The sequence below is a fragment of the Ciconia boyciana genome, chromosome 8, assembly GCF_034638445.1.
Source record: "Ciconia boyciana chromosome 8, ASM3463844v1, whole genome shotgun sequence".
In the NCBI taxonomy this organism is placed as follows: Eukaryota; Metazoa; Chordata; class Aves; order Ciconiiformes; family Ciconiidae; genus Ciconia; species Ciconia boyciana.
Window position 1 is genome coordinate 40,398,276 of NC_132941.1, and position 25,941 is coordinate 40,424,216.

The window sequence follows — 25,941 nt, forward strand, 5'->3', positions numbered from 1 at the left end:
GCAATTTTGTTTGTCTTTTTTTTGATTCTTCCATTGTATTCCTTCCACATTCCCTAATATTTGGGGGGAGAAATAGTTATGGAGAGCTTTAAGCCTTTTTTATAAAAGTGTCCAGCAAATTCTGCATTATCAAGAACAGAAAAGCATAAGGGTTTAATTTTGTAGCTGAAATAAGCAGATTTATTCTGAACAGGTCTGAAGAGCAGTACGGCTAAGAGAAAGGTCACAGTTTTTCATCAAGAATTGCACCACAAGAAGGGAATGAAGGCATAGCCTAATGTCATATTATGGCACATACATAACAACAAAACAAGATCAAGCTATTGAACACATTTGAATACGGGGTGTTTGCTTTACACAGAATATCAGCTTGATCCATTAGCATTGATACTCCCATGCTTCATTATAGTGCATTGTCATGAGCATATATGTTGTCCTGGTTAAAACTGTAGTAATATTACTGTATTAAGTGAAAGGTTTCCAACTGTGACAAGGACACATGTAGGTGGGGACTTACATGTAAGAAATTTGTTAGCTGGAACAGAGGGGGTCATTTTGGCACTCGCTATTTAAAAGACCAGAAAAGATTGACAAGGACATATTACAGTTGGTTCTGCATACTGCCCAAGTGATATTGCAGATATCATATAGGTGTTGGTTCGAAGAAGAAAAATGTATAATAGAATTATAAAGTCGTAATTTCTGGTTTTTAAGGTTATTTGATGTATTAGTTAATTTACGTTTCTAGAGTTAAGTTAGGACTAGGTTCTGTGATTCTTTTTTTTTTTTTTTCCCCTTCCTTAATTTCTCCCTCATCTTCCCAGAAAATAAGTAGAACTTTCTAACTCTAAAGTTGTTGTTGACTAGAGAGCAGAATTGATATTGTGCCTCAAAAAGTGGACACAATTTACTCTGAAAATTTCTCTCTGGTGGAATCGTCTTTATGCACTACACCTACATCAGGTTGTGTAACAGTAGTGTTCAGTCTGCATGTATTCATTGCTGAAGTAGTGTTTATAATATCAAAAATATGTATATAGGATATACAGTGTAGTTGAATTTGTAGCCATATTGGAGGGTATCAATTTCCTTTTTTGTGTATATACACAGTTAAGTTTGTGTACATTGATAAGTTGATAAATTTGAGAACTTTCATCCCCGAGTAGTAGGTGGTACAATTACTAATACACCCATGGCAGTGATCAAATATTGGTTCTAAGAAGGTACCCCTGCATTTTATAGTCTTGGTGCTCGCAGTAACTCTTCATTTAATTAAAATATTGCTCTCATAAAAACTGTAAGTACCTTTTCAGTAATTATTTTTCACTTATTACATACTTCAGTCTCATGTTTTGTGTCGTACATTTCGAGTGTGTAAACTCTGCATGCTGAGCCCTGAACTTGTAGCTCTCTAGCATCACTGTCAGTATCTGAGCTATTCTTGTGTTTCTTAACTCACCAGTGTCTACTCATTATGTACAGAAGTTGTGATGGTTCCAAAACCTGGATTCCTCTGTTGAAGAGAGGTTGCTCCACACATATCTGAAAATACAGGTTTAGAGGAAAACACTTTCTGGCTTGTTAGCCAGGTCTTCTTTAGAAAACATTTGCAATAGTGTTTGAATAGTTGAAATAGCAGTTGAAATGTCCTGTGAAAGCAGTATTGTAAAGGAGAAATGTAGCTAAATGCTGGGTGTTTTATTGTGAAGGAAAGTATATCAGGTAAGTTGCAAACATTGGCCTAAAAAGATTCCAAAATAATGAAAAGAAATAACGGAGCAGGGTGGAGGAAGAAAGGGATAGAAGTGAATAGCATCACTGAAAGATAAAGGTGTAACAAGCACTGTGATCACGAGCACATTCTGGAATAGATACTAGAAAGTTTGAAGGGGCTTACTACCTACAAAGTTTGGCTATTTTATTTTGTTATTCTGAATCTCCAACTTCCTGTAATCAAATTTCTATGTTTTGTAGGTGCAGAAGTATCCTCCAGCTAGTGAGGAGCATCTGTCTCCAGAGCTACAGGAATGGGCACCATATTCACCAAAACGGTCTGCTAGGCACAGCGATGGCTTTGTGCCTGCCGCCTTATATGCTGGCGGCATGTCAGCAGGTGAGTGACAGAACTCCTACTTACTTTCTAGGAATGTCCCAAGGAATTTGTCCGTATTGGACAATACTGGGGATTAGTTGTGATAGTTGTGATCAAATAAGCTTTTGCTCTTTTTTGATTTCTTTTACTCTTTTCTCTCTCTTTCTCTCTCTCTTAATGGTAGTAGAAAAAGTATTAAAAGGTATTATTTCTAACTAAAAGCTTTATCTTATCATGATACCTTTGCATAATAACCCAGTCAAGTCAAACCTACATTCGACAATACGATTGTATGTCTTGAAATGTGAACAAGTTTTTGCTATTGTATTCTATGCTACCAACTCATTTAAGAGGAAATTGGTCAAATAGACTTTGGTTGAATCATAGAATCATAGAATAGCTTGGGTTGGAAGGGACCTTTAGAGGACATCGAGTCCAACCCCCCTGCAATGAGCAGGGACATCTTCAACTAGATCAGGTTGCTCAGAGCCCCGTCCAACCTGACCTTCAATGTTTCCAGGGATGGGGCATCTACCACCTCTCTGGGCAACCTGTGTCAGTGTTTCACCACCCTCGTTGTAAAAAATTTCTTCCTTATAGCTAATCTGAATCTATCCTCTTTTAGTTTAAAACTATTACCCCTTGTCCTGTCTCAACAGGCCCTGCTAAAAAGTTTGTCCCCATCTTTCTTATAAGCCCCCTTTAAGTACTGAAAGGCCACAATAAGGTCTCCCTGCAGCCTTCTCTTCTCCAGGCTGAAGGACCCCAACTGTCTCAGTATTTCTTCATAGGAGAGGTGTTCCATCCCTCTCATCATTTTTGTGGCCCTCCTCTGGACCTGCTCCAACAGGTCCATGTCCTAATACTCACCAGAGCGGAGTAGAGGGGCAGAACCACCTCCCTCGACCTGCTGGCAACGCTTCTTTTGATGCAGCCCAGGATGTGGTTGGCTTTCTGGTTTGTGAGCGCACATTGCTAGCTCATGTCCAGCTTTTCATCCACCAGTACCCCCAAGTCCTTCTCCACAAGGCTGCTCGCAATTGCTTGAGTACTGAAGGATGACTGTACTTAAAAGAACAGCTTGAGTAATAATTTTCATAAATAAATATTGAAATTCTATAATTTAAAGTCATAGGACACACTAGAAGTGGGAGTCTTCAAGGCAACAGAAGAGGAACAAGAATCATTTTAGCCGCAGTCAGTTCAAGTACCAAATAAAAACTTGTGTTCCTGTCAGAGAGAAATGCAGAATTTTTGTTGCTGTATAAAAAAGTTTGATACTTGAAAACAGAGAAAGTCTTTTAGTTACCAGTGCATATTAAAATGATATACTGTGAATGACTTCATTTTTTGGTGATCTGATCCACTTTATTACTGACTCATTACAAAATGATAATCCAGATTTTAAATATGCATGTACTACTTAAAAGGTGCCACATGGTGCTTAATAATGTATTTGTCTGTATGCTAATAATTTTTATTTATAGGTACATGTTCATACCTAAATATGTTATAATACGTAATTATATAAATATTTAACTATATTTAAAATCTGTAGTTTGTAGGCTAATAATGTTGGTAAGAGTGTGTTTTTATCATCTTAAGCAGGTACTGTACCAAGAAGCTTAGCACCGTGCCCTGCAGTAACTGCTGTCATGAGAAATCCAATCTATACTGCCTGGAGCCATAGAGTTCACACCAGCAACTGCCCATCAGTCGCCAGCCAAATATGCCATCAGCATCTGCATCCCAGGTGTTTTGAAATTTATTTCTCCTGAAATTTTTTTTTTTCATTAGGATGAAATTGCTTCTGGTAGTTGTTTTATACGGTGCAGAGTGAAACACACTGCTGTTGTGTGCTGTTTCAACCCAGGGTTCTCAAAACCATTATTGCATAGAAGTGATGAGCCAGTTGCTGTCATGCCTTTCAGTAACTGATGGATTAGGTTTCCCTCTGCTCCGCTGGCTGATATTGACAAAGAAATTTATTTTTTTTAATGAACTAATTTCTAATGCTTTTTCTTGTCCTTGCCAAAACAAATAAAGCCTTCCCCTTTTTCTTTTTATAGTACTTCAGGCTATTTTTCCTCTGACTTCTCTTAATTCATGAAATGATGGGACAATTGGGAAGTGTGAAGGAGAGGAGCATTAATTTTATTCAGTAACTCAGGGATAACAAAAATTTTTTGTTGTCCAGTTTGCTGTTTGCTGAGGTGCTTTGCCCAGTTCTAACTGTTGCCCTATTCTCCTTTTCTTTTGATATAGTTCCCAGCATCAAGGTCGCCTGAGTTTGGACCTAAGTCATAAACACTCCAATGACTACTCTGAAAATTCACGTACAAGAGCATCTCATGGCTCAAATTCATTACCATCCAGTGCAAGACTTGGTAACTAGCTTTTCTGATTTATTTCCTGTGGGACTCGTATATATTGGAGACAAAGAATAAACGGAAAATTCCTTAGGTACATGCGTTATGGGATTGTCATAGCTATCAAAGCCTAAAGGCTTCCTGCGTTCCTTTGCTTCATTTTTTGTGGTTTTATGACTAAAGGTGTTCCCTGGAAAGTAGCAGTGTTTAATTCATTCTTTACAGTCTCTTTAAAATGCTGTGTGTGTGTGTATGAGTGATTCTCCTTTCAGTGCCCGTTACTATCTGAAAGTACCCTTATAAAGATGGGAGGCCCTGCCAAAGTATTTTGGAGGTTCAGTGAGGTGGAGAGAAGAGAAAAGGAGAGAGTCCCCAGAACAAAAAATCAAGGATGACTAATGGCCTAATGTAAATTGTATTGTTGGAAGATAAATTACACTTATGTTTACTTGATTGACATGTAAGACTGTTTACGCCTATCCTAGTAATACCAAAGCAAATGTATGCTTTGTAGCAATGACATTTTACCATTGTAGAATTTTAAAATTCTTAAATTATGTAGTAACTTTTTTGTGCATGCTTGTGTTCCTGTGTTCCATCAATAATTGGCAGTTGCATCTGAATAGAACATGGCAGCTTTGTAACCACAGCAAAAAAAGGCATAACGGTTTGCAACCAGTGTCAAAAAATTATGTATTCATCCAAGCAGAATGTAATCAGAATATTTTAAATGCCTTTTGGAAAGTCACATGGATTCTTAGTGAACAGAGATGTTAGGTTCTTGCTCGGACTTCAAGTTAAGTTTCATTTGATTTAAAAATAAGCAAAATATTCTTCATACAACAATGAACAGTGCGTATATACTGTATAGCTGCATTGTGCTCTGTTTATACTGACTGTGTAATCAAGACAACTTACTAGAAATATGATATACACAATATATATGAGGGTAATCGTCAAGGCTTGTGCATAAATTCAGAGGCCATTTTAATGCTCATTGAAGAAGTAGAATCTAAATGTACTTTTTTGTTCATTTTAGTAGTTGTTGCAAGTAGTTGGTTTTACTTTATTGTAATGTTTTCTTGTAAAAATAGGTTCTTCAAGTAACTTGCAGTACAGAACAGAACGAATTAAGATTCCTTTAACACCAAGATATCCAAGATCCATGATGGGCTCTGACAGAGGTGAATTATTTCATAAATAATTTTAGTTGTACTATTTTCAGTATTACTAATACAAAGCCTTTGCAGTTGTTAAATCAGGTTGCGCCAAAATCTAAATATGACAGTATTATTAAGGTTACAAAATTTGCATTTTACCACAGAAAGGTAAAAAAAAGAAACCTTCTAATGAAAGTTGATTTTTTTCTGTTAGTTGACTCTAGGACATGGCACGCCAAGAAAAAGTGCACAAAAAAACTAAGAATAAGCATTGACGTATGTTTTACAGTTGTAGTTTTCTTCTAGAATGATGTAAAAGTTTTAACAGTGAGGTGACCTGCATTTTTAAAAAATTTTTTAAGTATATTATTTTGCATATTATTGTCTTACTGATTGTAAATTATATTCTGAAATGCAGTGAAAATATTTTAGTACTTCACTCAAAATTGCTTGGTGGAGGATATTTAAAGACATGATACAAATACCAGTTGGAGTGCTGGAGAGCTGTAGAATTCAGAGTTTGGTGACAGTAGACGGCGACTCTTCACTGCCATCATTGCTCAGATGTTCTGTAGCCTTAATGGATTGTATGCAGTGGTTTTCCTGACTGGGCAAATACAATTCTTACAAACGGCTTTCGTTTGTGATTAGTAATTTGAGTTTTATATTCTGTAGCTTTTTCAGAGGAAGTAAACTGAATGTTTCTGTCAGGGCACTTGTTCAGTAAATTACTCAGGGAGGATATAACCAGGGAAGAGATGCAAACGAAGTCATGTCAAGCTTGGTTGAAATTGCAGAAGCTTTCCTGTCTCTGTGTATGATTCATGCTGGGGTTTTGTTGGTGTTTTCAGGTGTTTCATAATGTATCTCCTATCCAAAGGAAAGGGCTGTACATAAATATTTTATTTTAAAATAAACCTACATATTAAATTTTTATTTTACTTCCCCTTTCCTGTTTTTTAATTATTTTTCTTTAACTTTGCATTGCTAAGTGTTTTCAGACATGCATATTGTGTAGTTTTTCTGTAACCTCCTCTCCTTGTTGAGAATGGCAGTAGTTGTATGCACACTTACAGAGGAAAGATTTGACATATAGTCATTAAGGACAGTAAGTTTGCACTGTCTGAACTTAGTTACCTGGTCTCCCTAAGCTCCTTACATGGTTAATAGAGTGTTAGTGAACAGTTGGTCCTCTTTCTTGTCTCACATGTGTATGGCGTCTTTCACTATGTCTGTGTAGATCTCCAGACTATGACAGATGCAGGATACTAAAACTGAACTGTTGATTTTCCATAGGCTCCTTGTCACACTCTGAATGTAGCAGTCCCAGCTTGATAACTCCTCCGCAGTCACCTCTTAACTTGGAAACATCTTCCTTCGCCAGCAGCCAGTCTCAGAACTCGCTTTCTACGTTACCAAGGATTTCCATTAGCCCAGTATCTATTGGAGAACGTAGAAAAGATAGGTAAGGTCCCCATGTTATTTGCTTTTAATACAAATGTGTCTGAGGAAATTTTGTACGTTTGTTTATTGGGCTGAAGGAATGTGAACGTTTAATTTAAATGACAAATAGTGGGTGCAGAGGTGCACCTCAGGTCCTGTTACTTGATGTTTTTATTTTCTTCACAAAGTATGTAAGAGATCTTTGTGTGGATTTTTTCTTCAAAACCAAAGAGTAGATTCCTCAGTTTAGAAAATTAAGGAATTTCATAAGGGTTTTATTTCTTCCATGTTAGATTAATGGCCACACCAAATAAGAGCGGTCTAAATTGGAATACACCCCTTCAGCTGAACTACCTCAGATGCTTGTTTATGATAGGCTTGTTCTGTACTCTGGAAGACTAAATAAAATGAAGACCTAGTAACATCTGATAGCTAAATATCAGGTGCCTTAGCACTGTAGAATGTGTGCTCTAACCACTCTGCCTTGATTCAATTTAGCCAGATAACATGAAAAATTGAGGGCATAGCTGTGCAAGAACGTATCCACATGCACAGATGCAGTTTTACTACTGTAACTGATCCTGTTGGCTGTATCTGGACCGCTGCTAGCAATAGCATTAAGTGTATGTGTAGCTGCTTGCTGAATTTGAACCTGAAATGATAGCTTTCTTAAAAACATGAGCTTTGTGTTTTAACAACTTTCTATATCTCATTATGAATATTTTCAAGATACGTTGCTTGTGGTATCAGTCTTGGGCATCTAATTTCATTTTATCATGATCTGGCTAGACTGAATATATGAAAAAGTTTGCATGAATTCAAAGCATTGAACAGTAAGACACAAATCTGAATCAGGCTTTTATTTACAGTAAGGCAGCCAAATACCATTCTGGCAGTGTAAAGGAGCTATGGTGTGTTGGAATAGATTACCTTTATGTGGACTTCAAGACCCCTTTGTATTGCTTGATTTATGTAAAAAGACTACCATAAAAAATGTGAATAACAAAGTAATAACGATATTCTGTATTCTACATTTTCTGGTAGTAATAAAAGGTTATTCATAAAATGTTATATGAAACTTTTGTCTCGTTTAAAGAATCGGTAACTAAGTTCTTGTAGTAACTCTAGAATGTATATTGTGTACAAAGGACAGTGTTACTTCAAAAAGGAATGTAAAGAGGTTTTTGTGAATTATCATTCTTTCTTCCTTCAGTGTGACTTTTGTACTACATGTACTCAATTTGTGTTCTCATATAAATGTTCCTCTAATTGTCACTTGCAAATTCAAGGTCAGAATTTCTTTTCTCTTTCACATGACTAATGATGTATAACGTTCAGCTGAAAAAGCTATGTTTTTGACACCCCTATAACTTTATATCTCTAGCACAAGATACGTGTTCTGATCTCTGGGAAATAACAATTTCTGTTAATATTGATCAGATGATTGAAGTACCGTCAGGTTCCAGTCCGTTCACTTTTGCTGTGCATATGTATAAACTGTAGTCTGAATTGACTTTCTAAAAAGAATATAATTCTACTTTTTGTTTGGTTTTTTTTGTTTTTTAAAGCAAAATGAAAAACTAACAAACACAAACAATTCTTAATTTAGGAAAGTAGCTAATTTAAGTCTATCCTAAGAAAATGTTTGAAGATGCCTAGACAGCATTTTAAATGGTTATTTGGTCTTATAATTCTTTCTGTTCCCCACAATATACAAGTAACTTGCTTGGCCTTTCCCCAGATAAAAATGATAATAATACAGATGGGAAAAAAAAAAATCAATGTTTCTCTTTGTTCTGTTGATTTTAATTTAAATGAAAATTAAAAGATCTGATCAATTAAGACTTTTTTCTAATCAGTGTTTAGTGATTCTGGCAGGCAGTCTGAATGTTATAGAAGAGTGCGCTTCACTTGATTTTAATAACACTGCTTATCAAGTAAGACACCTTTTTTGTTATCATTCTGTTTTACTTTATTATTGATTCTCTACTACATGCATTGCTAGTTATCTTTCATTTTGTATTTACTAGAATTCTAAGATATGATCCTGCACAATTTGTAGGGGTTTGATTCTTTCTTACTCCAATCCAAAACAAACATACAAAGCAAATTTAAAAATGCATGTGGTAGATGGAAAAGCAGAAAGGTACAATAAGTAAAGTTCAGAAAGATGTAATTTTAGTTTTTAATGAGGTAGTATGTCTTGATAAATTTTGTGATATTAAGAAGCTTCATATAACATCATGGTTTACGTGCTTATAATGAGTAAAAAAAAAAAAAAAAGAAAAGTTCATAAATTGCAGTTTTCTGGGAGTTAGCACAGTTTAGTTAAGATATGCTACATACAAAAAATGTGGGCTTCAGTTTAAGTTTTCTGGTAGTAAACCTACCTTATCTTCATTACATCGACAGACAAGCTCTGAGGGCAGTACCTCTAACAGTGATGTTGATGTTACAAGATTACTGGGTTTCAGAGTTTCATTCTTATCAGCAGCCAGTTTTTATCTTTTATGCATTAATAAGCTGGCAAACTATTATGCCTCTGCTGCAGAAGGCTACCAAATAGTTACCTTCAAGGACTGTGGCAATAAGCATAATTTATGAAATGATGTCCTCTTTTCTCTGCCCCCAGCCCCAAATCCTACTCTCTCCAAAACCACCTTTCCTCAGCCTGGCTCACACTAGTAGCAGTGAGTGAAGTCCAGTTAACTCGTCTGGTCTCTGAACAGCACAATTAAAATAGTTTAAGCAGTTGGCACAATTTAGAGAATGCGTCTATGATATAATGAAGTGTTAGGAAAGAAAACATTCAGATTAATGCATGTTAAATGTAGTATAATGCTATTAAAATAAAAAATACACCACACCTGGTACCCAAGCTGTTTCATTCAGAGTGAGCTCAACTGTTAATATCTGGTGATGCCTTCTGCTGTGTAGACATTATTAAGTTCATAGTAATATGAACCAGCACTTTTTAGGAGGCTACTGTTTGTTTATACACACCATGAAGGGACCAGCCCTGTTAGTACAGGTGGATGCATCCTAACTATGGGGGGAGGAAAGGGGAATGTATCAGGGTTTTCTTTTGTATAAGCCATTCTCTTGTTATACTTACTAGTGTCTTACTACTGTGTGTCTTTCTAAGTGTTCTTTTCTTCTCAAATCTTCTACGTCTTTCAGATATCTGTTCCGTAATAGATCTTTTCTGAGAATCCCTGTGGCTCCTAGGCCTAGGTTCTCATCACTAAGGAGTTTGAGGTTGGCCTGATATGAGGTTGTCCTTCTCGAGCAGTATTGCGCACTTTGTGCTATTTTACATGTTTGGATAATTGCCCTGAGGAGAATTTGCATGGTAATTGTAATGCTACCATGCAAACTGCTGTCTTAATGGCTTGAGTTTGCAACTGCTTAATTTTCATTACTAATTTATGTTTCCCTGCATAAAAATATGAAATCTGATATTTGTGCATTGTTGTCCTTTGGTTTACCACCACATTATTTATGAAGTTTATTTTCACTGGCAATAAAGACTCCCAGCATTTATATTTGTAACATTTCTTTCTGGAATATGGTTTGTAAATGACATATTATATACAGTGGTTCAATTACTTTTATATAATATGCATCTGGAAGCTTCTTTCCTACCAACTTCACCACCATGCTATTTATAATTCATATTTACCATGTTTTAGAGCAGTCATGTACCTGGTATATGTTTACTTCTGCCACTGTACATTGCATGGTGTTAAAGGAATGCATTTAAGACAGTTGACAGTACATTTTTTTAAAGTAACTGTTTAAACCTATTATATTATTACAGTTCAGACAGACATAAAGTATTGCATGTAACTTTGACATTGTGATGGTTCAAGTGCAATTTTGTCCAAATCAGTTTTAACTATCTCCTCTAAAAGGCCCTACATGGAAGAGCCGCGTCATGTTAAAGTACAGAAGGGTTCTGAGCCACTAGGGATTTCCATTGTGAGCGGAGAAAATGGTGGAATATTTGTCTCTAAAGTAACAGGTGGGAGCATTGCCCATCAAGCTGGCCTTGAGTATGGTGATCAGTTACTAGAGGTAATTGTTTGCTTACTATTCCTATGGCTTAATGAATCAGTTCGTATCACTCGCCATAACTGCCTTCCCCAAAAGAGTATTTTGTGAAAGCTTGTGTGCTGTGAGATGCAGCAAAGGGTACTCTGTATTGTAATGTTCCAGTAATTGTGATTGTTGTGACTTTTTGTCAGGCTTTATCACAAAATAATGTCTTTTGATGGTAGATCTGCATTGCATCTTATATAGATATGATTAAAGTTTAAGCTAGCTAGTTTCAGTACTTAAAACAATATAGTCCCAACACCATACTCTGCCTGATAACGTGAGTCAATATGCGAGCAGCTGGCTTGTACCGAGTTTCATGCTGCTGTTGCTGTGCCATATTCTTACCTGAGATAACTGGTTTAAAAAATACTCAGATAGGCTTTAGATTAGCTACAGTCATGTTTTTGCCTACAGTATTAGATGAACATGTGGAGGAGCATTGTGTAATGTACAGAGCTGTTTTGTCAAACGTTAGATCTGTTCATGCTTGTGTATGTTAAAGCATCATCTGTTGCATAGTGTGTGGATGATACTGCAGTGGACCTGAACGGATCATGGATCTGAATTTAGCTTTAAATCCTGAATTTATTCAGATTGGTGATCTGAACCAACTTGTATTTAATCAGTGATATCAAATCATAACACAGCTCAGAATACATATGTCTTTCAATAGTAAAAAGATTTTTAAATTCATGGTCAGGTTACCAAATACTTTAAAATTCTGATGCAGTAAACCCTAGGAACCATTGTATAGCAGCATTTCCATCCTCCTGTTTACCCCAGTGGAAATAAGTCAGCGTTTAGACATTAAACTAATTAGGAGACTGAAAGAATTATTTTGCTGGTTTCCATCTGAAAACTTGACATCCTGGTTTGTGCGTTTTTTCTGTAGTTTAATGGAATAAATTTGAGAAATGCTACAGAGCAACAGGCTCGACTAATCATTGGACAGCAGTGCGACACCATTACTATTCTGGCTCAGTATAACCCACACATGTATCAGCTTGGCAATCATTCACGATCGAGGTAAGGCTGGCTAGACCTTGAAAAAACTACTCTCTGGTCCATGCAGTTATTTAGCTAGTAGATAACTTTTCTGTACGGGTAATGTATTTGCAAACATCAGCACATTTGTGCTGGTAAGAAGTGTGATTGCTTACAAAAGTAACGTGTGAATACATGCTCGTCAAAAAGAAAAGAAAAATGCTTGATGCATCTACTATATTTTCTTATTTGGGCGTAATCTTAGATACATTAAACTAAAACCAAAGATGACTTATTCCTAGGATTATGAGATTCTAGTTCTTCAAATCAGTTTTAAATTTTTTTTTACAGTTAGAGTTTCCAAAAACTAATTAGAGAAGGCATGTATCCTAGTGAAACTATCCATCCCATTTTGATGCATGATCACTCTTCAAAGCTGAGCTTTATCTTTCTCTTAGACTTATGGTGAACATATGTTATTTGGCATGCTGTTTTGGTTTTTTTCCTTACTTTATACTTGATTTACGGCCAAATTAAAAACTTTGTCTGTGTGGAAAATGTTTGGCATTGGTGAAATACTAACCTACTGGTCTTTTATTCTTTTTTTTTTTTTTTTTGCTTCTTCCCTTTTAGTTCTCGCCTAGAACCTGTGAGTAACCATTCCACCCCTCAAGGCAGTGGGGCTGCAACACCTGACAATCATTCCGTAATCGATACTGTGAGTGAACAGGATGAAGGAACAATGACACCCCCATCCAAACAAACCACGCCAACTACAAGTCCCCGGAATTCCTTAAGGTAGAGAGTAATATTTTTTGCTTTAAGGAAAAAAAAAATGGTCAGGGTGGGTGAAGGGTATTAAAAACCAAAGTGTACTTCTGTGAATACTGTGTCTGGTTGAAATAAGTCAGCAGACAAGTTAAGGGGACCCCAGGATAAAAGTACATGTTTTCAGACTGTTTTTGAAAGACGGGACCTGCAAGGAATGAAGAAAGTTTACTACAAGACTGGTTTAGTTAAGGTGGTCTGCAAGGAACATGATGTTTGTCTTATAAGACTGTATCTGCAGGTGACCTATTTTGAATAATAATTACATAAATATATATTCTTCAGATGGCTAGTTGATTGTATGTAATGCAAGTGTTTAAATTGAAGTACATGTGCTATTTCTCCCTGTCAAAAGGGGCCCTGTGGACACAAACAAAAGGACCCCTGAACCTAGAACTGTTGTTGTTAAAAAATCCCAAGTGGATCTTGGGATCCAGATATGTGGTGGAAACCTGTATGGAATATTTGTCTCAGACGTAGATGACGATAGCCCAGCAAAAGGACCTGATGGACTAGTCTTGGGTGACATGATACTTGAGGTAAGCTATTAAGAAAAGTCTGCAGCATACTGACAAAATATCTAGGATGGTATAAAGGGGGAGTTGTACAAAGAATCATGCTGTCTCGCAATGGGAGATGTTCTGTGAATCTTGAGTTCCTGCCACAAAACCCGGGTAAGAGTGGTGAGAATGCATAACCTTCATTCTGGCTGCGACACATGAAGAGCTCGATGATGTGGACCTGGAGAACTACCACTGTTGAGAACACAAGTTGCCTACAAGTTTGAAGGACTAATGTATGTCCACTTGGAATTACAAACACCTGCTCTCTTCATCTAAATAGGAAGCCTTGAATCCAATTGCTGTACAGAGGAGAAAGGCAAGGATATGAAAGATATTGCAAAACAGAGAACAATATTGGTCTTATCACTATGAAATTCTAAGGAAAATTTAGGGAAAGCTGTGCAATATGTCTTTGACTCAGCTTTCTACATCTGAAACAAGAATATTTATCTACTTGGCAGGACTGTTAAGGTGATAAACACATATGTATTTGTGAACTTTTCAGATACAACTGAGCATTGAGACTGTCTGAGCACTGAGACTCTTCCATTATGCCCCTAGTATCCAGATGGAGATTTTGCTTTGTAATTGTGTTTCTGACTTCCCTCAGACCACTTGCTTCCCCTGAAAATATTAAATTCTTTCCAGTGTGAATTTTGTGATTCTCAGCTTACACTTTGAGAACTATTCAAAGTGCAGACTCTCTCTCACGGTGCCTGTCTGCTGTGTTCACTTGGGTATTTTGTTTCCCACCCCCATGTCTCAATCTCCTGCTAGATGTCTTAAGGTGCAAACTGTACTAGAGTTAAGTGGCAAGATTTACTTGTATATAGAGCCTGCCGGTGGGAAAAACAAACTAATTTTGCATGTTTTTCAGCTCACCTAATTCTATTGCCTGTTGAGATACAATTTCACACCTAAGGGTTTCTGTGTTTTGTGTTTTGCAGTATGGGTCAATTGATATGCAAAATAAAACAGCTGAGGAAGCTTATCTTGAAATGTTGAAGCCTGGAGAAAACATCAAAATAAAGACTCAATACAGAATAGAAGAGTTTAATAAGATAAAAGAGCTTCCTGGAGATGGATTCTATATCAGGTATTTGAGTGTGACTGGTAATGACAACATAAGGCTGTTAGGATAATATGCTGACCACCATGAGAGAGATAGTACCTCAGTTTTACCAAATTTTTTAAATTCAAAATTTACTAATTTATCCCAGCTAGTCTCCAACAGTGAGTACACAGTCTGTAGCATAGTAAGTCTGCACGTTTTGCTGTAAACTTGTGCGCTCTTGAAATGTAGAGTGTGCCACTAATCTGTTAGCTTTTTTAAAAATAAGTATGCATGTTGTTCCCTTGAGTTGATGGAGATCAGTTGCAGAGCCTATTTATGTCTTCCTTTTCAGAGCACTTTATGACCGTCTGGCAGAGGTGGAACAGGATTTAAGCTTTAAGAAGGATGACATTTTATATGTTGATGACACTCTACCACAGGGAAACTTTGGTTGCTGGATGGCTTGGCAGCTAGACGAGAATGCTCAAAAGCTGGAAAGAGGACAGATTCCAAGTAAATATATGTGAGTGACCTCAGTTACAGTATTTATCTTATAGTCTTTAAAAGTCTGACTAGTGAGATGTGGTATAAAAGACTTGTTGCTTCTATTCTTTCTGCAAGATACTAATTCTTAGACGTGTCATTTTAGGCATGGCGTATTTTAATAACATTGAATTAAATATATTGCTCTATCAAGTTGTTTTTAATGCTGCTAAATAGTAAACTAGAAATGGAAAGGATACATAGACCAGTGTTGTGATAGATAATTCAATACCAAAAGTGAGAGTAACCACAGCAAAAATATCCTTGAATCCAAGGTTATCACAGTCGTTCTCGGAAGCATCAGTGTTTTTAGTTATCTGTGGACAGCAATGTTGTTATAAGACTGTGTATCCACCACAATCTCATAATGTTGGTAGAGCAGTTAAGAGGAGTATGCAGGAACTAAAATTTGTACATTGTTACTGAAATCACATTAGTTATCACTTAGTGATTAAAATATTTTTCTCGTTTTAAGATGACTGGTTTTCTGGTTTCCTTTTCTTCTAATAGTCTTCTCTCCATGCCATAACTCAAAATTCATCCTGACAGTGGGACAGTGGTACTATGTGGAATGTGTGGAAGTACAATATATACATAGAGACCCATACACATCATTGATAGGCTTGTTACTGAAAGATCGATAGTAAAAACAACTACGCTTTACATGTGTTATGTGGCCAAAATATTTGTGCTCCTATAAAATAAAACTGCATAAAATAAAACTGTTGTTTTGGATTGCTAATAAGTTATTTGTAAGGATGAGTATAACATGCAGCTTCATAGAAAGAATGGGATCTTCACTTCTGTGCAAGGCTGACTTTACTGACAAGTAGGTGCATACTGCTGCTTCTGCCTTGGAGGATTTCAGAGTGGTCACCTTCTGTGCCATGCTGCTATTTATATTATAAGAATCCTGAGGAAATTATGGTAGTTGCGAGGTTTTCAGATGCTTATTATTTGATCTATGTTAATGTTTGCTTCTGATTAATTTTTTGTGATGAAGATACTCAGGCTAAGGCTTGAGATGAGCATTTCCAGTGTCTTCCAGAAGCACCAGTGATATTGTTTGTCAAAAAAGTTTAAAAAGATAAGTTTAAATACCAACCATTTAGTCTGTTTCATTATAGGATGGATCAAGAATTCTACAGGAGACACAGCATGTCTGAGGCTAAAGATGAAAACAGCTCATCTAAGACATTGTCAGCAGCAGCACGGAGGTCATTCTTCAGAAGAAAGCATAAACACAAGCGAAGTGGTTCCAAAGATGGAAAGGATTTACTGGCTCTTGATACAATCAGTACAGACTCAATTCCTTTCTTGGATGGCAAGTACCTTTGATATACTTGGGAGGCGGTTGCCTTTCCTTCTCTTTCATTTTTAAACAGCTGCGGCATGACACAATGAATAATGTTGCTTTCTGGTTGGTCTTAATACAAATGGTGATCATGTGTCCCATTACGTACATTACTTTTAATAACAGGAGTTTTTTTTGTATTAAATAACAAGCCAGAGTGTTTCAAATTAAATTTTTTTGGTAGTTTATTCCTAGATCTGTTAGCATTAATGTTTCATTTACAGAGGGAGATTGCTTTTTGATGCATGGTTTTGAATCTTCCTTTCAACTATTCAGTTTCTGTCCAGGTCACTTAGTCTAGATAGAAATGCTGGGCACCACTCAAAAGTCTTCACTTCTATTTCTTCACTCCTCTGTAAAAATCATGTTGGTTACAATGCTTACTTCCTTGGAAGAACTCAACAAACCAAACCAGAGAAACCAAATATCGTGTCTTGTTTACACTTTAGGAAAAAATAGGAATGATTGGTTTTAAAGTTTGGGTAAGGGGGAGAAGCACTACGTTCAATTAGAAAAATGTCTATTTTAAGCTGTCAAGTGGAGAAAATTGCAATAATGGCTAGTGAGCATTTTTTTGTACTTGTCAAAGCCCTTATCCCTTGCAAGGGAGTTGTTTTCATAATTACTGCTAGGGTGCTTCTGCTTATCTGAGGAACGCCAAGAAAATAATTCATACTTTTATAAGTAAATCTTCTGTGTGTGTAGATTCTGCAAGTCTGGCATATCAGCGTGTACAGAAAGTGGACTGTACCTCTCCTAGGCCTGTCCTTATTCTAGGACCTTTACTTGATGCTGTGAAAGACATGTTGGTCAAAGAATCCCCTGGAAAATTTTGCAGATGTCCTCTTGGTAAGTACGCAAATATAACCAATTTATTCTTGCTTAGAATACATGATAGTAACATCTATGTAAGTGAACTAAATGGTAGCACAACCATGGGAAAAACCCAAGAATTTGCAGCCGTTGTTTCGTTAGCCTTGTTCTGTGCCTAAGGAATAGTAATGAAAGTGGATCTGTTCTGGTTCTATGAAACAGAGGTTATGAAAGCTTCCCAACAAGCCATTGAACGGGGTGTGAAGGATTGTCTGTTTATTGATTATAAACGGAGGAGTGGACATTTTGATGTGACAACTGTAGCTTCAATAAAAGAGATAACAGAAAAGGTGAGTCACTTATAATGCTGTAGGTCTTTGAACAATTTGCAATATACCATCATACTATGTTGGGGGGCGGAAATTATGTTAGCATTGTCCTCCATTTAAGGCACTCAGAGAATTGTTCCCCAGGCTGCTGAGTAAAATAAAAGTTACCTCACTTTAGCATGTAACTGTTTAAAGATTATTTTATGCAAGCTCACCTTTGTAGAAACTAGGAATGTCCATATTCTTTTACAGTATTATTAAACAATGTTAGAAATTATTTTCTTAGATTCCATAGATTCCACCCTCTACCCCCCCCCCCCCAAATGAGGATTTAGGTTTTTAACTATTCCATTTAATGCAGTCATATAGAACATAAACATCATAATAATCCTGGAGACAGATGTTAATTAAAATCTGTACATTGCTTACAGTTTTCTGTCAAACCACACAGAAAGTCTTATTACTTTAACACTTGTGTTTGCTGATGACTGCTGAAGGAGGAAATGAATATGAATATTTAAAGCTGGAAAAAATGTATTGCATATATTTCAGTCTGAGTTTTCATTTCATTAGTTCTTCAAATACTTTTATTTCTATCAATGCATGCTCTTGGTACTATGAATGGAATTTCTTGAAGTTTTTCATCTTCTGTCTTTTGTTATAAATCCTCTGAGTACAAATTGCTCAGTAGCCCCAAAATGCTAAATGTGTAGGAAAATTCTGTTGGGTTGCTATGATTTAAGTAGGGGAAGAAATGGGGGATTTGCATGTGTGCTTGTGCTCTTTAACTGAATGAGTGTTTTGCATTTACATTTGATCTTAGGATTGTCATTGTCTGCTTGACATCGCTCCTCATGCCATCGAACGGCTCCACAGTGTTCATATCTACCCTATTGTAATTTTTATTCGCTACAAAAATGCTAAACAAATCAAGTAAGTCTGTGAGGGGTATAGTTCAGGGATGTTTATTTTAGCTTAAAATAAGCTTGTTACCTTTATTGTTTCTTTCATCCTAGTCACCTTAAATATCTTTAAAATGTGGAAATTAATCCTCATAAAAACTGCTGTGAGGTAAATGCTGTTAACTTCATTTTGGTTGCATGACAATTAAGTGAATCTTTCAAAGAAATCTAACAATGTAGACTAAACTGTATGTACTCCAGGAGGCACTCAGATCTTTCCTGCTCACCTTTGTATTAAACTGCAAGACAGATGTGGGTGACATCCATTGAGGATTAAGTGGTGACCGTGACAAAGAGCTATTCTTCATCTTCTCAGCAGGGCCAAGTGTGTGGTTGCAGTGCCAATTGATTCGTCACCTCAGCTTTCCCACCTCCATTCTCCAGTGAGAACAGCAAGGGAAGTCCCCTTTTGCCATGGAGTGTATATACTGTGGTCTTCTTGGGCCATGCTCTTTCAGTAATTGGGAATTTTCTGCTCGAATATAGCCAGGAACAGAACACAGGACTGGCAAACCCCAGTCCCCTAATGTTTGAGTAAGCCTTCACATATTTTGATAGATTAATTCGGCAAGAAGTGACATAATCTCCCAACATAAGTATTTAGAAACAGTTTTGTTGAGAGATCTTATACTTGTGCTATCTTCATTTTGAAAGTTGAAGACTTCTTATATTCTTGATCTGTAGGTAAATTTGATGACTATCTTTTTAATAAAGAAGATAAGTATCACCACTTTCAAGTAGAAGCAAGACATAAAGCAATGTGGTATATTTCATTACCGCTGTAGGATCACACAGTTGAATGATAAATGGAATTGTCATGTGTTGAGCCCCTTTGCAAAAGGAAGGGTGATCATTACAGCTATTTCCTTTTTTTGGAAGGTGACAGAGAGCAATTGAACTAGACAAGCAAGGATTTCTAGCAGCCTTCAAAGTAAGATGCAGTGGCACATTATCTCTGCCTGTTATGAGCACCAAAGGTTTTTCCAAACAGCCTTTTTGATATAGCACAGGTTCTATTGGCATTCTCTGAAATGCTACACAGCAGTGATAGGTTAGTTTAGTAGTGATTTTTTTTTTTAATTTATAAAGTAAAATTTTGCTTCTTTCCTCACTGCTATAAGAAACTATGCTTATATTGTTTCAGTACCTATCGATATGACCTTACTAGTTGATTATAAATTCTACTTCCTTTTAAACAGAATCTCCTACCGGGGATCCCAAGTCAGATTTGGAGGAGAGTGTTACAAGCCTTGATCGGAATTAATTTTTATTTTTTTTTACCATTTGTATTTCTCTGTATTTTTTTCTTGTTTTATTTCCCACACCTTATATAATAGAAAAATGGTAATCTCAAAAACATATCATATATAAGATGACATAGAAATATTCTATTTGCTCAATGCTTGATACTTCAAGCCCTTAAAAGAGCTGTACTTGAGTCCACCCAGCTTTGTGTAGGGAGTACTGGAGTGTATATGAGATGATGATCTGATTCACATGAACTGGAAAAAATGATATTCTTTGTCCCTCAACCCCCTCCCAGTCTCTGAGACTTTAAAGGAATACTGTCTTGCTCTGATAGCAAATAAATTTGTTAGCACTGAAGTGATCCTGATGACTATGCTGATACTGCTGAAACACAGTAGATGGCACTCTATGCACAGGATTATGCTTGCAAATTAATTAGCCTTTCACATTCAACCAACTGGAGGTAATCATTTCAAGTCTATTTAAAAAAAAATACTCTTATACAAGGTTTTTCTTTTTTTCTTTTTTTCTTTTTTTTTTTTTTGCAGAGAGCAAAAAGACCCAATCTTCCTGAGGGACAAAGTTACACAAAAACATTCCAAAGAACAGTTTGAGACAGCTCAAAAAATAGAACAAGAGTATAGCAAGTACTTTACAGGTTAGTATTTAATCAACTTTTCACTAGAAACACAGTGGCAATTTAATCCATTTACACGGTAATTCAAAAGATCCTATATTCCTTCAGAGACCTCTTTTTTGTGTGTGTGTGTGTGTGTGTTTTCATTCTGCCTTTCCTTTTGGCAAACTCATGCTCTGGTGTTTTATTTTACTGGGAGAGGAAATCTCAAGATATAAGTACTATCCCTTGCTTTTACATGTTTTTGTTTTAGCATGTTATGAATCTTATGACCTAAAGAGATTCTGAAAATGTTTTATTACAAGCTAGTAGTACTGGAAGTATGGTCAAGATAATTTGACACAGTGTTGTCAGTTTTATACCATATAAGAAGTTTATACCATGTAATTGTAAAAATCTAACCAAACCAAACAAAATGACAACAAAAAAAACCCTGTAGTGTAAATTAATGAATGATTTGTGAGACATACTTTAAAACTTTCAAGAAAGGAAAAAAAATTGTCAAAGGTTTCTTGAGCATACGTTGTAATTTGGAATAATTAAATTAAACTTCATAGGCCCTTTTTAACATCATAAAGTATATTATATGAATCTTGGATTGTAGTTAATACTGTATTTTTACCAGAGAAAGAAAACTGTGTTTGAAGACTGTCTCTGCTTATTTCAGAGTATATTTCCATGTGGTTCCACATATGTTCAGAAGAGTGGGGATAAAATTCTAGCCATCTTGATGTGAATGGCAACAAAACTTAAAAAAACAAACCAAAACCAAAAAAGCATCACTAAACCAGCCCAAACCCAACTTTTCATCCCCCAAACAATGGGATTCTTACAGAAATATTTTGAGGCATACCTGCCAAGTGCGGGGGGGGGAAGGGGGATGTAGTAAGTATAGAGCTATCTCAGCGCATCCTGAGAGAAGCTGCACGTTCTCAACAAAATCAGTTACCTGGTACGTAATAGCCATACAAATGTTCATTTAAATGGTACATACTAAACCTTCACAGAACTTTATACGCACATGGCCAGATTGCATCACCACGTGTTATCTTCTGCTCCTTGTTAAGTCATTTGTTGCATTATAATTTCACCCTGATAGTGAAAGTAGCACTCAGTCCAAGGGAGTCCTATGTGTATCTTCTCACGTGCCCCGTGGGAAGGGCCTCCCTCTGTTAGTGCCAAGTACAGTAGACTCCAGCTGTCATCAACATTTCCAGATGCTGGTAGTCAGAGAGGGTTGGTGTTCAAACTGCATTGACATTTAAGCTTGTTGAAATTATAATGTTGTGCATAAAATAAGCCTGTAGATAGGCATGTTGGACATGGTAGCTTCCTCATGAAGCTGTATGACACGCTCTCTCAGATCTGAGCTCTGTGACTACATCATGAAGTACATTTTTTGACTAATGACTCTTTCAAGTTGGCTTTGTTTCCTGTACCAAGTTGTGAGCACGGTGTGTAATCTGAATCACTTCCTCACTGCCATTTGTCACCTTTCATGGACCTTGTCGGTTACTGTGTTCTGTATCCAAACTCACCTGACATCGTTAACTGTAGTATATACTGCAGAGTCAAGTAATATTTTACCTGAGATCAAATTCTCTCTTTTAAAAAATGGGAATGATACCTATAGCCTTATAAGATTTTCCCGTATTTTACCAGGGTTAGTGGTAGCTGAGGCCAGAGGCTTTGCTGACATATTTCTCAAGTCATGAAGTTTCTCGCTTTTTAAGTCTTAAAGCTAATACCTTCTCCTCTCCTGTGTCAGTGTTGGCATTTTACTTTTTATGACTGTTATGTTTAGCAAGGGTAGAATGCAAGGTGTTCATTTATCTTTTGAATTGATTTTCAAGGAGTTGCTTGCTGTTGGCCTTTCGTTCCTTGAATGTAGTTGACAATAAGAATTGGAGTAGCAACTGCCGCTGTTTTATTTAGCTCAATGACCTGTGAGCTGCCTCATAATTTACTTCTAATATTTGTAAATAGTGTCTAGTTGCTACAGCTATAGTCTCTATGTATATTACCACATAAATATAAAACTCTTAACACCACATGCTGAACAGAGGAGGTTTATTATAGCAGATTCTGACCATCTTTAGACTTAAACTTTGCCACCTAATGCCTCTGAAAATAGTCCATGAAGGCCTCTGACAAAACAGTTGTCTTAGTAGATTATAGCCATAAGTTAGTTCTGCGACTTCCCTGGGCTGTTTTAAGAGCTAGCAGAAGAAACTGTATATTGAATGCTTGACCTCTTTGCTCTGTTAATTCTTTTTCTTGTTTTAATAGCGTCATGCATCTGGCAAATACTGAGTTGGGTAGATTAATTCTGATCTGTTGATAAACACTTTGCAGAAAAATGCAGACGACTGCTCTTTGTAATTACTCATAACTGTTTGTTCCAGTCTCACTTGTGTGGGGGGGGTTCTTTTTCTCCAGGCATTGTCCAGGGAGGAGCCCTTTCAAGCATTTGCACTCAGATTATGACAACTGTCGATCAAGAACAAAACAAAGTCCTGTGGATCCCAGCTGGCCCGCTGTAGATTTATTTCGCTGTGAAACTACTTTGCAGATGTAAATAACCAACTAACTTTCTATTCAACGGACTCTGTCCATTTCTGTCTTTATAAAGATATCCGTAAGTGATTTCTGTTTCATGAAGGGGAATGATAACACTGAACACACAAGGACCCAACGAGGCATGTGGGAAGGGGTAGATCACTTCACCGAGCTTGTCTCTTACATCGTACGTGTACACGTGACGGGTTGTCACGAGGGGTTGCGACCCGCGTGTACTTGTCCATGAGTAAAGAATTTAACAATGCTGCAAAACCCTGTAGAACGACAAGTTTACAAAAACCTTTTCAAAGTATTTGGTTGTTGCTGTTTACTTGAATGTCTTTTGTTTTGTTTTTTTAACTCTGTGTCCTTTCACTTAATGAGGTAAATGGAGTGAAATTTCTGAATATGAGCGAATGGTTTATGCGCAATGTGACTCTTAGTTGCAATTTTGACCATTTCTAAGCACATTGTTGACTTGAAAACCAGGTAATAACATGGGATTGAATCGGTACATCTTGGGAGTAAGCTCAGAAGGAAGTACGCTCCTCTACAGGGCAGACCACTGTTTGTATCCTGTCAACGCTTGTCCGTCAAAGATATTGTTTCTTGTTTTATGCATGAATCTAATATTTAAACGTCATAATATATCTGAACAATCCAATGTGTGTTGAGAAATAATAATTTTTGGTTGTTGGGCCTGGATCAAGTACTGGTGGGGAAGAGTCATAAGCTAGGCCTAGCATGCTGTGTTCTGTCACTTTTAGATACTGTAAATATGGAAAGCTTATGTCGGTGCAATTTTGCAGGGTAATTCTTAAGCTTTGTACTTCAGTGTGTAGCATTCACATAGATTGTTTTTTATTTAAGAGCAGCCACAGTTTTAGGGCTTTGATTAAAAGCCTTTAGAAAGGTACTAAATTGTTAGTGTTTTCACTGTCAAAAAATAAGTGATCGTTTAGTTTTGGTTGCAATACTTATTTACCTATTGTACCAAACTCCATTGTATCAGTTCCCTTTTTGTTTTTTGCACTTCTGACTCTGTGTTCCTAACACAGGTTTTGTACCTGTCTCTTCTGTCTCTTGTGCCATGTTTCTTGGGTACTGTATTTTAATTGTTTTTAAAATATCATTGGAGTAGAACTGCTTCTCAGTCACTGTTCCTAACATTTCATTATGTAGGGTTTCTAGTTTTACACTACAGGCTGTAGTTTTGCTTCTGTTTGCAGCTTTTTTAATTATAAAAAGGGATTCTTCTTGCACGGTTCTTCAAAGAAAGATCTGGTCCTAAATTTAAATTCTGTTTTACAGATGCTATTTTATAGTTCAAAATACTTTATATGGTATTTATATAGTTATATACTATATAGAGAGAGTATTTTGAGCTATAGTACGTATTTTTTATATATATATATATATAGTATTTTATATAGTATTATACTATACTATTATAATACTGTATATATATACATTAAAAATAGGAAATTATATGGATGAATTACTAGTCAAAGTACTTCTCATAGTGAGGGACAGCAGTTGTTTTTTGTTTATCTCATTTTTTGTTTGTTTTTGTAAAGTTTGAGGTCAGAGTAGACTCCAGTGGTACAACTGAAACAGACAGGTACTGTTCTGACATGGATTTTCTGTACTAAAATGAAAATGTCACTTTGTATCAAAAAAAAAAAAAGTTTAAGAAACTGATTACTAAATAAAGGTCAATTTCTATAACTTGACTTGTGTGTAAAAGGTGCATATAGCTACTGTTCTCCTTGACTGTGTTTAGTTGACTCCTCCTATAAGGTTTTATTCTCTGACTAAAATTGGCGCATATAGGGTCAAGTGCCCACCTTGAGAGGAACAAGTTTCGGTTTTGTGTTTTTGCCCAACATTGCATATGTAGATACTAAAGAGGTTCAAAACCTGCAGGACACAAGAAGTCAGATGTTGGTTTGTGTTACCGTATTTTTAACGTTCTGGCCCAGTGGTGTTAAGGATTTCAAGTGGAAATGCAATTGATTGGATGGAGGCTTTAACCAGAGAACGAGTCTATCACTGTTATTTTCAAGAGAGTGTCACTGGAAACTAGGGAAAACCTAATAGGCAAAAGCGTGAATCATTAGCTTAAAGGCACATTGTAGAATTCTGTGCCTCAGTTTTTACACTTCAGACAGACCAGCCTCTTCTGTTTATTGAGTTACCTGAAAGTTTAGGGAAGGTAATTATTGCATATTAACTTTTCTGCTTCATCAGTTGCTTTATTCTCAGATGCCAAATAGTCAACTTCAGCATGAACCGGATTGGTGGATGGTCAGTTTTCTTGTAATCTGCTTACCTAGTAATAGCCTTCAGTCATAAGACAGGACTTGCACCTTATCTGCTTTTCTTAAAAAAACCCACCGTGGTGCCATCTTCTAATAGAGGATGAGGAAAATGAGAATAGGCATGTTCTGGCAGGTCAGTAACAGCCATACCTTGCATATCTTCTGATCACAAGGAAGTAGAATTGAAGTCTTGATTAAACACTAGAGAGATTCCTTTAGCTCAGATCAAGAGTTTCCTGATACATCATTTTATTTTATAATACTACATGCTGGAGCTAGATTTGGCCATCATTCCAAAAACAGTAACTTTGTCCAGGTGTTTAAATAAGGAATATAGTTCTGTGGGTATTTTAAAAAAATAGTTTAAAAGTAATATAGCTAGACAACAAAAGTCTGAAAATTTCACCCTCATGCTCACAAGCTGCCATGCAGCATGTATGGCTGCAGGTAAGGAGTTAGCTAGAAATCAGATTCTTTTATTTCTCCATAGCTAAACTGACATAAAGTGGCTGAAGATACTGCACCCCATATGTATGATCTGTTGTTAATATGTTGACAAGTTAAGATCTTTGAAAGCATCT

General features: G+C 36.4%; 1 protein-coding gene across 6 annotated transcripts in view; it reads left to right on the forward strand.

Annotated features, from left to right (window-relative positions):
• DLG5 (discs large MAGUK scaffold protein 5) overlaps window positions 1-24,929 on the forward strand; it is a 113,818-nt gene extending 88,889 nt beyond the window's left edge. For 2 of the 6 annotated variants that reach the window (XM_072870547.1, XM_072870548.1), the window contains 17 exons: window positions 1,975-2,113; window positions 3,698-3,845; window positions 4,358-4,479; window positions 5,556-5,645; window positions 6,918-7,086; window positions 10,979-11,141; window positions 12,058-12,191; window positions 12,783-12,947; window positions 13,333-13,516; window positions 14,488-14,636; window positions 14,947-15,117; window positions 16,265-16,461; window positions 17,197-17,340; window positions 17,527-17,654; window positions 18,457-18,566; window positions 20,392-20,501; window positions 22,920-24,929. In XM_072870547.1, the coding sequence (XP_072726648.1) occupies window positions 1,975-2,113; window positions 3,698-3,845; window positions 4,358-4,479; window positions 5,556-5,645; window positions 6,918-7,086; window positions 10,979-11,141; window positions 12,058-12,191; window positions 12,783-12,947; window positions 13,333-13,516; window positions 14,488-14,636; window positions 14,947-15,117; window positions 16,265-16,461; window positions 17,197-17,340; window positions 17,527-17,654; window positions 18,457-18,566; window positions 20,392-20,501; window positions 22,920-23,023 (2,427 nt within the window). In that variant the 3' untranslated portion in view covers window positions 23,024-24,929. The remainder of the gene's footprint in view (window positions 1-1,974; window positions 2,114-3,697; window positions 3,846-4,357; window positions 4,480-5,555; window positions 5,646-6,917; window positions 7,087-10,978; window positions 11,142-12,057; window positions 12,192-12,782; window positions 12,948-13,332; window positions 13,517-14,487; window positions 14,637-14,946; window positions 15,118-16,264; window positions 16,462-17,196; window positions 17,341-17,526; window positions 17,655-18,456; window positions 18,567-20,391; window positions 20,502-22,919) is intronic. The other 4 variants (XM_072870544.1, XM_072870546.1, XM_072870545.1 and 1 more) reach the window with 3 other exon arrangements.
• The last annotated feature ends 1,012 nt before the right edge of the window (window positions 24,930-25,941 follow it).